Source organism: Schistocerca nitens, chromosome 3 (assembly GCF_023898315.1).
Source record: "Schistocerca nitens isolate TAMUIC-IGC-003100 chromosome 3, iqSchNite1.1, whole genome shotgun sequence".
Taxonomy (NCBI): Eukaryota; Metazoa; Arthropoda; class Insecta; order Orthoptera; family Acrididae; genus Schistocerca; species Schistocerca nitens.
In genome coordinates this window covers 233,204,930-233,216,998 of record NC_064616.1, presented here as the reverse complement: position 1 = coordinate 233,216,998, position 12,069 = coordinate 233,204,930, and the positions used below count along the sequence as shown (strand labels likewise).

Genomic DNA, 12,069 nt, shown 5'->3' with positions numbered 1-12,069 from the left:
CCTTCCTCTTTCCCTCCCCTCCCCCCTCCTTGGGCTTCCACACACACCCCCTGCTCTCTCCCCTCCCCCTCCCTTCGCTTTCTCGCTCGTGCCCACAGAGGCTAAGTCCGTTATCAGCACGTTACATAACGATGGTCACGCGTTCTCTATATAAGCTGGCACTGCACGCCAGCGGAATCATTCCGCTGTGAGCTCTATCTGCAGCAGCACTGAAGCACTATGCCTCGTCCACGTGTGTACCGTCAACGTCGCCATCGCATGCCAGTGTACAAACACATAATAGGCCTCGAGAATAAACTGGGCACAAATGGAACTGCACAAACTGTCATATTGAATGGACCCACTTTTTTCCGTGGATGTCGAGTTAATTTCAGTCTTGACGTTGCCACAGGGAGTACTGGAAGTGGATGGTTTACTCTCGCTATCGTCCGATGTGAGAATGCCTCTCTACCTGGACCCGAATCATTTGTCGACCGAGATGTCATCGCTGATGACCTCATATGTTAAATCCCATAGTGCTCAGAGCCATTTGAACCATTTGAGGTATGGTGATCCGAGAGGCCAGAAACAACGGACAAGTTCTTGTTGTCCACCTCTCCCAATCCAGTCTCTCATTTATATTGTGCTCTAGACGCCATGTTGCTACACTACTAGCCATTAAAATTGCTGCATCACGAAGACGACGTGCTACAGACGCGAAATTTAACCGACAGGAAGAAGATGCTGTGATATGCAAATGATTATCTTTTCAGAGCATTCACACAACGTTGGCGCCGGTGGCGACATCTACAACGTGCTGACATGAGGAAAGTTTCCAACCGATTTCTCATACACCAACAGCAGTTGACCGGCGTTGCCTGGTGAAACGTTGTTGTGATGCCTCGTGTAAGGAGGAGAAATGCGTACCATCACGTTTCCCACTTTGACAAAGGGCGGATTGTAGCCTATCGCGATTGCGGTTTATCGTATAGCGACATTGCTGATCGCGTTGGTCGAGATCCAATGACTGTTAGCAGAATATGGAATCGGTAGGTTCAGGAGGGTAATACGGAACGCCGTGCTGGACCCCAACGGCCTCGTATCACTAGCAGTCGAGATGACAGGCATCTTATCCGCATGGCTCTAACGGATCGTGCAGCCACGTCTTGATCCCTAAGTCAACAGATGGGGACGTTTGCAAGACAACAAACATCTGCACGAACAGTTCGACGACGTTTGCAGAAGCAGCGATTATCAGCTCGGAGACCATGGCTGCGGCTACCCTTGACGCTGCATCACAGATAGCGCCTGCGATGGTGTACTCAACGACGAACAAGGGTGCACCAATGGCAAAACGTCATTTTTTCAGATGAATCCAGGTTCTGTTTACAGCATCATGATGGTCGCATCCGTGTTTGGCGACATCGCGGTGAACGCACATTGGAAGCTTGTATTCGTCATCGCCATACTGGCGTATCACCCGGCGTGATGGTATGGGGTGCCATTGGTTACACGTCTCGGTCACCTCTTGTTCGCATTGACGGCACTTTGTACAGTGGACGTTACATTTCAGATGTGTTACGACCCGTGGTTCTACCCTTCATTCGATCCCTGCGAAACCCTACATTTCAGCAGGATAATGCACGACCGCATGTTGCAGGTCCTGTACGGGCCTTTCGGGATACAGAAAATATTCGACTGCTGCCCTGGGCAGCACATTCTCCAGATCTCTCACCAATTGAAAACGTCTGGTCAATGGTGGCTGAGCGAAAGGCTCGTCACAATACGCCTGTCACTACTCTTGATGAACTGTGGTATCGTGTTGAAGCTGCATGGGCAGCTGTACCTGTACACGCCACCCAAGATCTGTTTGACTCAATGTCCAGGCGTATCAAGGCCGTTATTACGGTCAGAGGTGGTTGTTATGGGTACTGATTTCTCAGGCTCTATGCACCCAAGTTGCGTGAAAATGTAATCACATGTCAGTTTTAGTGTACTGTATTTATCCAATGAATACCCGTTTATCATCTGCATTTCTTCTTGGTGTAGCAATTTTAATGGCCAGTAGAGTAAATACCTGCATGGTCATCTAGGCATCATGTTCCTCCTGACGTTTACGAATGATACATAAGGACGGGTATTAAGCATCCATTCGCTAATTGAGACTTAGATGCCAATGTCGTACAATCTGACTTTAAAAGAACTATCGTCTGTATTAAGAGCGAATTACTTCTTACTAGTTGTTTTAAGCATTGGAAATTGTAGTATCGCTCTGATTGGACTGGAGACATACAACACCAGCCCAAATATCACAGAGGCTAACACTAAACTGCATCTGGAAATTAGTGGTAAAAGTGAAATTGTGGGAAACTGAACCTGGTGCATACCGTATTGATGATTTGAAAGAAGTTTTCGAATAGTCCGGTAAAGGGATTGAGCTCCGTGTAAACATCAGTACACTTAAATCTGAAATTAGGACGGGGAATGCATCTTTTGACTTCAAGCAGAAAGATTCAGTAGCACTACTACTGTGCTGCACAAAGGGACAGGTTTTGAAGACGGATCCGAGCGAATTTTACAAGTCTGATCAGACATGGATATTCTCCCTGTCAGTACAATCCGAGTTGAGTGTAACATTGCAACGAATCCATATGTCGACGATAGAGTGTTTCATGGAATTTAGGATTATTCTCATCAGTGGGAACAGGGTATAAAATTGTTGAGACTTCTACCAACGTAATATACCTTCGTGAGACAGTTCAGACATTGGACTACCTGGAACTGCGTATTGTGGACCAGAACAACCAACTTCTCGACTTTCGGGATGAGGAAATCATTGTACGACTACATCTAAGACTGGATGTGTGCACAGCACAGCACTTCGGAGCAGACTGCAAGGTGATAACATGTGCGAACTACAAGTTTCTTAAATCAGGAGGCTTGAAACCTCGCATTGACGCGTCGGTCAATATATTTCGTCCAGTGGAATGTGACGAGCGAATCATACGCCAGGAATACTTCTCGCATAAACCCTATGCTTCAACGACATTTAATAAGAACGATGAAATTAGGATTGTCATTCAGCAAAACAAAAAAAAAAAATGGGACTTAATATCTGTGGTCATCAGTCCCCTAGAACTTGGAACTACTTAAACCTAACTAATCTAAGGACATTACACACATCCATGCCCGAGGCAGGATTCGAACCTACGACCGTAGCGGTCACGCGGTTCCAGACTGAAGCGCCTAGAACCGCACGGCCACAACGGTCATTCAGCACCAAGACGTTTTAACTCTTCCATGGAAGAGTTTCGTATATTTGGTTGTATCATTTAAGAAAAAGGATGGTAGTCATACAGTGCGATCAATGCTTACACGTAAGGTTTTGGAGTTCTTGTTCCAGGAAATACGACATGAACGTAATGTTGGCGTAGCATCAACCGTTAAAACATATGTCTCACCATTACCCACGGATATGAATGGTTTAGAAAATGGAGGATGCTTCTAGACGAGCCTATGGGCAGAACAGGAGAAGAGTACGTCGGTTTACCGCATGCATACCTCTGGAAATGCTTATGGAATACTTTGAGGACATGCAGAGAATTATTATGAATGCTAAACAGGAACTTTTTCTGGTACGAAGTGTAACGGATAGCGACTCATACATTCAAGGAGCTCAAAAGGAGAATCAGATCATCATCAATAAAACTATACGCAAAATGCCACGCATCATTGTGGCACAAGAGGAGCGTTTGAAATTTTTAAAAGTTTTATATACTGGTACATGTCTGCCATTAACTTTAATGACAGCAAGCAGACAAACATTGGGTATTAAAACCTTCGTGCAGCTGGAAGCACCGGGATTCATCATACTTGCAGTTTAGACCAACAGGAGGGGGAATTTATAAGATGATTCCATCGAATTTTACAACTGTAACTTAACTAATGCCAGAGTTTACTTGAATGACAATTTACTGCTACAGTGGGACCAGAATGTACACTACTGGCCATTAAAATTGCTACACCACAATGATGACGTGCTACAGACGCGAAATTTAACCGACAGGAAGAAGATGCTGTGATATGCAAATGATTTGCTTTTCAGGGCATTTACGCAAGGTTGGCGCCGGTGGCGACACCTACAACGTGCTGACACGAGGAAAGTTTCCAACCGATTTCTCATACACAAACAGTAGTTGACCGGCGTTGCCTGGTGAAACGTTGTTGTGATGCCTCGTGTATGGAGGAGAAATGCGTACCACCACGTTTCCGACTTTGATAAAGGTCAGATTGTAGCCTATCGCGATTGCGGTTTATCGTATCGCGACATTGCTGCTCGCGTTGGTCGAGATCCAGTGACTGTTAGCAGATTATGGAATCGGTGGGTTCAGGAGGGTAATACGGAACGCCGTGTTGGATCCCAACGGCCTCGTATCACTAGCAGTCGAGATAACAGGCATCTTATCCGCATGCCTGTAACGGATCGTGCAGCCACGTCTCGATCCCTGAGTCAACAGATGAGGACGTTTGCAAAACAACAACCATCTGCACGAACAGTTCGACGACGTTTGCAGAAGCAGCGACTATCAGCTCGGAGACCATGGCTGCGGTTACCCTTGACGCTGCATCACAGACAGGAGCGCCTGCCATTGTGTACTCAACGACGAACCTGGGTGCACGAATGGCAAAACGTCATTTTTTCGGATGAATCCAGGTTCTGTTTACACCATCATGATGGTCGCATCCGTGTTTTTCGACATCGCGGTGAACACACATTGGAAGCGTGTATTCGTCATCGCCATACTGGCGTATCACCCGGCGTGATGTTATGGGGTGCCATTGGTTACACGTCTCGATCACCTCTTGTTTACATTGACGGCACTTTGAACATCAGCAGGATAATGCACGACCGCATGTTGCAGGTCCTGTACAGGGCTTTCTGAATACAGAAAATGTTCGACTGCTGCCCTGGCCAGCACATCCTCCAGATCTCTCACCAATTGAAAACGTCTGGTCAATGGTGGCTGAGCAACTGGCTCGTCACATACGCCAGTCACTAATCTTGATGAACTGTGGTATCGTTTTGAAGCTGCATAGGCAGCTGTACGTGTACACGCCATCCAAGCTCTGTTTGACTCAATGGCCAGGCGTAGCAAGGCCGTTATTACTGCTAGAGGTGGTTGTTCTGGGTACTGATTTCTCAGGATCTATGCACCTAAATTGCGCGAAAATGTAATCACATGTCAGTTGTAGTATAATATATTTATCCAATGAATACCCGTTTATCATCTGCATTTCTTCTTGGTGTAGCAATTTTAATGGCCGGTAGTGTAAATAGTCTAGCATTTGACATATATGCAAGGTTCCGTGCTCCTTATTATGGAGAGGAAGGATGCCTACTCAGTTCACCAAAATTCAAGGAGCTGCCGCCAATCATCGTAATATACTGTTCTAAACAGAGTGAGCCGGCCGCTGGTGGTCGAGCGGCTCTAGGCGCTTCAGTCCGGAACCGCACGACTGCTACGGTCGCAGGTTCGAATCCTGCCTTGGGCATGGATGTGTGTGATGTCCTTAGGTTAGTTAGGTTTAAGTAGTTCTAAGTTCTAGGGGACTGATAACCTCAGATATTAAGTCCCATAGTGCTCAGAGCCATTTGAACCATTTAAACAGAGTGAGATAGTTAAATCAGGACCAATAGATGTACCAGTCGAATCTGATTCCTCATCAAATTTCCCAGTACACACTGCAGCGACTGCTCTAGTTCTACATGATCGTGTGATTAACTATTGCCCACTTACTGGTGTTGTGCAGCGTGCTGTACAAATGACCAAGTGCTGTGTCATCGTTCCTGACACTCATGTTTTTTATGATGATGAATGCAGACAATTCCTGTTTAAAGATTTTGTATTCATAGCATAAACAGAAGACGTTGGTATAATAGAGATATTCTTAGCAAGAATTGCATCACCTTGCCTTTCAAAGATGTGAAGTGTGCTAAGACACTGAGGAGTGCGAAGTGGTTAATACGTTTCTCCCATGGACTGCAGAGAAGATCCTGGTGTATCTTATAAAGATATGATGACTTCACTTCGAATATTCGATCGTCCTGATACTATCATCTACTTCGAAGGAGAGGAAAAAATCACGTGGCTGCAGCGAATCTTCAAGTTTGCATCTATTCAAGACTTGGAATTCTACGGGTGCCCTGCTTCCCAACAGCTCAAGGAGTTGAAGATGTGTAAAAATAGTGTTGTGTCTGCTCATGAAAATGTAAAATTACTTTTAAGTTGGATTAATGAAAATAGATGAATTTTGTACCTCACATTCAGTGTTTTTCTTTCTTTCTACTTAGCTTCCACTTAGATAGTATGTAGCTTTGCCCAGATCCTTCGTCTGTGGCTTTGTTCAAGCGCAGGTAATGTAATTTCAATATATATTTGGGAGCGGATACGATCACGCGCCCCCTGTTTCCAAAAATTATACGTGCAGCACGATAGGCGAAATATCATGCTGTCATTACATTATTTTGTTTTCCTCCATATTAAATGTCACCTCCCTCTGCTTCAAACTAATACCTTGTGCATCTTGCACAAATTTGTGAAATAACAACAAAGACATATGTTAAAGAATAACTTTTTATTATTCAAACATAAATATTCACAGTAGTAATACAGCTTTACATCCATAGATCTTGTTTTTACAACACACGAAGTAACACTGCCTTTAAATTTACAGTTCTTGTTAGTGTCTGAATTTTTTTTATTTACAGTTCCCGGTTTTACTAATAATATTACATTCGAGTACTGATTACAACTATTGCAGAGGTACAGTTTCTCTTACACTAATACTATTATTATTACTAGTGAAATTCCACCCAAACAGACGATTTAATTTATACATTGAACTGGGTGACTCTAGAACATTTTCCACCTCAAGCAGCTGAAATAATTTAATAATACAATGAAATGGATGGCCCTCACATATCAATCTGAAACAGCTGCACTAAAATTAACTGGGTGGAACTCACACTTAAAACTAGTATGACTTGGACAGCTAGTGGCAGTGAAACTTAAAGACTATTCCATTTACACGTGCACTCACACAGTCACACACACATGGAGTGCAAATGAGAGAAAATAAGGTTACACTGATTTTTGCTCCATTTAGAATTTTTTAACTTTTTGATGATTTTACTACAATCTTTAAAGTTTTTTATATATATTACACAAATTTAAGTTTTTTTACTATATTCATAATTTTTTCCTAGCACATGGCACTTTTATATTCATGCATGCTTAGTACACTACTTATTAAGAATGAATGGGTACAGTACCGCCTGACATTGAAAATAGGTACAACATACTTCATTATTTTTGTCAGAACAACACTTTTTTTGTAAAATAACTCAATTTCAATTAATACAGCGAAGCCGGATACCAGTGTGGGAAAGAATGACAATTTATTTATTTAATTGATCACATGTGCACTCCCACAAAATAAATCCCTACATCCAGTTTGGTGAGATCTAACCGCAGATAGTGAATGTGAATATACACTCCTGGAAATGGAAAAAATAACACATTGACACCGGTGTGTCAGACCCACCATACTTGCTCCGGACACTGCGAGAGGGCTGTACAAGCAATGATCACACGCACGGCACAGCGGACACACCAGGAACCGCGGTGTTGGCCGTCGAATGGCGCTAGCTGCGCAGCATTTGTGCACCGCCGCCGTCAGTGTCAGCCAGTTTGCCGTGGCATACGGAGCTCCATCGCAGTCTTTAACACTGGTAGCATGCCGCGACAGCGTGGACGTGAACCGTATGTGCAGTTGACGGACTTTGAGCGAGGGCGTATAGTGGGCATGCGGGAGGCCGGGTGGACGTACCGCCGAATTGCTCAACACGTGGGGCGTGAGGTCTCCACAGTACATCGATGTTGTCGCCAGTGGTCGGCGGAAGGTGCACGTGCCCGTCGACCTGGGACCGGACCGCAGCGACGCACGGATGCACGCCAAGACCGTAGGATCCTACGCAGTGCCGTAGGGGACCGCACCGCCACTTCCCAGCAAATTAGGGACACTGTTGCTCCTGGGGTATCGGCGAGGACCATTCGCAACCGTCTCCATGAAGCTGGGCTACGGTCCCGCACACCGTTAGGCCGTCTTCCGCTCACGCCCCAACATCGTGCAGCCCGCCTCCAGTGGTGTCGCGACAGGCGTGAATGGAGGGACGAATGGAGACGTGTCGTCTTCAGCGATGAGAGTCGCTTCTGCCTTGGTGCCAATGATGGTCGTATGCGTGTTTGGCGCCGTGCAGGTAAGCGCCACAATCAGGACTGCATACGACCGAGGCACACAGGGCCAACACCCGGCATCATGGTGTGGGGAGCGATCTCCTACACTGGCCGTACACCACTGGTGATCGTCGAGGGGACACTGAATAGTGCACGGTACATCCAAACCGTCATCGAACCCATCGTTCTACCATTCCTAGACCGGCAAGGGAACTTGCTGTTCCAACAGGACAATGCACGTCTGCATGTATCCCGTGCCACCCAACGTGCTCTAGAAGGTGTAAGTCAACTACCCTGGCCAGCAAGATCTCCGGATCTGTCCCCCATTGAGAATGTTTGGGACTGGATGAAGCGTCGTCTCACGCGGTCTGCACGTCCAGCACGAACGCTGGTCCAACTGAGGCGCCAGGTGGAAATGGCATGGCAAGCCGTTCCACAGGACTACATCCAGCATCTCTACGATCGTCTCCATGGGAGAATAGCAGCCTGCATTGCTGCGAAAGGTGGATATACACTGTACTAGTGCCGACATTGTGCATGCTCTGTTGCCTGTGTCTATGTGCCTGTGGTTCTGTCAGTGTGATCATGTGATGTATCTGACCCCAGGAATGTGTCAATAAAGTTTCCCCTTCCTGGGAAAATGAATTCACGGTGTTCTTATTTCAATTTCCAGGAGTGTATGATCATCTTTGAGACGATCCTTTGGCCACCTTTGGTGGGACCAAAGAGATGAAATTTACCTGAGCTTTGAGCGCCTGAAATCTGGCTGACCAATACGGTAGCAAGGTGCTCCCCCACTTCGGCAGAGGTGCGAGAGAACCTGAAGAACGGCCATGTTTCAGCACTCTGCCGCTGGATCTTGTGCTGTTAAGACCTGTCTTAGGTGTGCTCCGTAAAGACAAAAGAGTGGAGACATGGTATGCATGTGGAATATTTAAGAGTAGTTCGAAATAATAATTTCTCTATTTCAGGAACTTTTGTGGGGAGAATTATATGTCAGGCAGGTAATATTAATGGGATCGTAGTAATCTTCGGAAGTGACCAACGGTCACAATGAAACCACGTGTAGCAATAAGTTGAAATACTTCTGTGTGCTTAAGTTAAGCTGAATTACTAGCGTGTGTACTATAAGTTGAAATATTTAAGAAATAGCGTGTGCAGGACTTGAAATTAGAGGCGACTACTTCCACGTGGTGAGTACTGTGTGAGTCTCAATCTGTTTATGAGACAAAGGATAAAGAGAAGTACTCGTCCATGGTATCAGTTGGGGACTCGTGTGTGTGATGAATATGTTCTTAATATTACTTTGCGAGATGTGTTTCCATGTGACGCTTGATTCGAACTATAATACTCTGAGAGAGAAACAAGGTGAGTCAGCCGTCTATCCAGCAACGCCACTTGGCTTGCATTGCACAGGAAGACGTGCATATATCTCCAGAGTTCATAGTAGGAAAGTAGAATTACGAAGTGGGGCAGTGTCGTGTGAAACTGGGATAAATATTAATTGAAGTGGGAAAGCTGAAAGTGATAATGTTGTGACTATTCCCTGTGTTGTATTTCATGTTGTAGTGTGGTGTATGTCATGTAATTTAAGTATGTGTGGTTTGCATGGGAGAGTAGCAAGGTAGTTTCAGAGGTAGTGGGTTATGCGTGTTCCTTTTGTACTGCTCGGTCTGGAGGAAAGTTTCGTGATGATGATTGTGAGAGTCGAAGTGTGAGAAATAATAAAGGATCCACCTTCCTATCCAGAAAGTGCACTGTAGCGTTAAATAATTACGAGACCATAACGTAGAGATTCACCAATGTAAAGCCATGCCCACTGGGCGGAATTTCTCATGTGTTATTGTTGTAGGTTATAGAATTTGTGTGTTTAGGTTATAGAATTTATCGGAATAAATAAGATAGTGAAAAGAAAAAGATTGGTGGCCTTTTCCTTCGAATTGTATGTTGTCATGATATCCAGAATTTATAATGTGTGCGAACTCATATTCAGTATGATGGCCACGTGTTGATAAAAGCCGTTAAATAAAAAAAAAGAAAATGTGGTATTGCCAGTGCGTAGTGAACAGTCAGAGTTCTGTAAATTACTGATAGTCAGATGTGCGTTTCCGTTGCGTATTATTCATGCAGGAGGATAACTTGTAGCTTAATTGTGAGTACGAGAGTTCATGTTACTCGATAAATAAGAATGAGTCCACTCGCTTGGCAGACCACTCATCTTGCAGGCCTGACTGCTTGATGCCACAGTATGAGCAAGGCATGTGGGTGCCTGTCAAGAAAAAAAAAATAAACAGAATATATTTACACACAGACATACATATTTACATGGCACCCACATTTAGACGCACTCACAAGCATACATACAGACACATAAACAATCAAACATGCAAGCACACCATATATCGCAAACATAAAATATTTACACCAAGATAAAAGAGCCATACTACTCGGCACAAGCTGTCACTCAGCCAGTCACTCTCTCTCATTCGCACCTTCGGAGTCCCACAGTTCCTCTCGCTCTTCAAATAAATAGTGTAAGTACGGGAGGTTTTCGATCCCGTCATCACAAATGGTTCTTTTATCGTCATGAAGTGACAATACAATTTTAGATTGCATTACAATGCACACTCGTGACCTCGCGGTCGAATACTAGTCTGCTGTGCCAAATGCAGAGGTTGCGGCAGAGCACTGCGAACACCACTGTACAGGCACTGCAGATAGTCTTCGCCGTGAGGACACCTGATGCTGCAATGTCGCACACTTTTAGCCCACATCTGGGTGGCTCTATCTATTGTACAATATGCGTATACAGGGTGTCCAGAAAAAGACTCCCTGATTTCAAAATTAAATATCTCGAAAACAAAGATCGATAGAGGAATACAGTAAACGGTATGTTTATTGTGAAAGCTGTAAGAAGTTAAATACAGCAGTTTGAAATAATAGTTACAAAAGCTGCTAACAGATGGCGCTGTAATCGCCATACGTAATGCCTATTATAAATAGTGATCCGAAGCCCAGAGCCATCACTTCCACTATTGAAACGTGAAAGGAGGTTAGCGTACCGAAGGAAGAGATTAAAACCATGCACTCCATTGAACAACGCGTTTTTCTGGTGCTAGAGTACCTCAGGTTAGAAGAGAGTCCTACGGCAACAAGGCGAAGTTTTCAAGCACGATTTAATGTTCCAAAAGGACCCGATGCGAAAACCATTCGTACGCTCTTCGCAAAATTTCAATGAACAGGCAGCGTAACTGATGATCTAGTGGGGCATGTTGTCCGCAAGCAAATCGCAGTTAAGCCTGAAAATATTGCCACAGTTTCTGGAATTATTCAGCGAAATCCAATGTCATCCGTCCGTAGAATTGCATCTGAGACTGTTTAGAAGCGTTCCAGAACGCAGAAAATACTGAGAAAGAGCCTACACATGTTTCCATTCAAAATTCAAACGCACCAGGCCATATCCGTACGAGCTGTGCAACAAAGGGTTGCCTTTGCTAATCAGATGCTCACAATGATTGATAGTGAAGGATTTGATGTTGGCTGCATCTGGTTTACAGATGAAGCACACTTCCACCCTAATGGATACGTGAATAAGCAGAACTGGCGATTTTGGGGTTCCGAAAAGCCATATTGGTGTGAAGCGAAACCCTTGTATTCTCCTAAAGTTACTGTGTGGGCTGCAGTGTGCAGCAGAGGCATTATTGGCCCTTTTTTCATTCGAGAAACGGTCACTGGTGCACGTTACGTTGCAATTTTGGAACAATTTGTCGCCACACAGCAAGCGTTAGAGGAT

At 44.8% G+C, this 12,069-nt stretch overlaps 1 protein-coding gene across 4 annotated transcripts in view; it reads right to left on the bottom strand.

Moving 5' to 3' along the window:
* The window catches only part of LOC126248195 (hyaluronidase-like), a 347,681-nt gene that overhangs the window by 198,597 nt on the left and 137,015 nt on the right, over positions 1-12,069 (bottom strand). Inside the window, exon 1 of one of the 4 annotated variants that reach the window (XM_049948988.1) lies at positions 9,017-9,345. The exons of 2 other annotated variants lie outside the window; for them this stretch is intronic. In XM_049948988.1, the coding sequence (XP_049804945.1) occupies positions 9,017-9,111 (95 nt within the window). In that variant the 5' untranslated portion in view covers positions 9,112-9,345. Of the gene's footprint in view, positions 1-9,016; positions 9,346-12,069 lie in introns of those variants that run through there. One more of the 4 variants, XM_049948989.1, reaches the window with a different exon arrangement.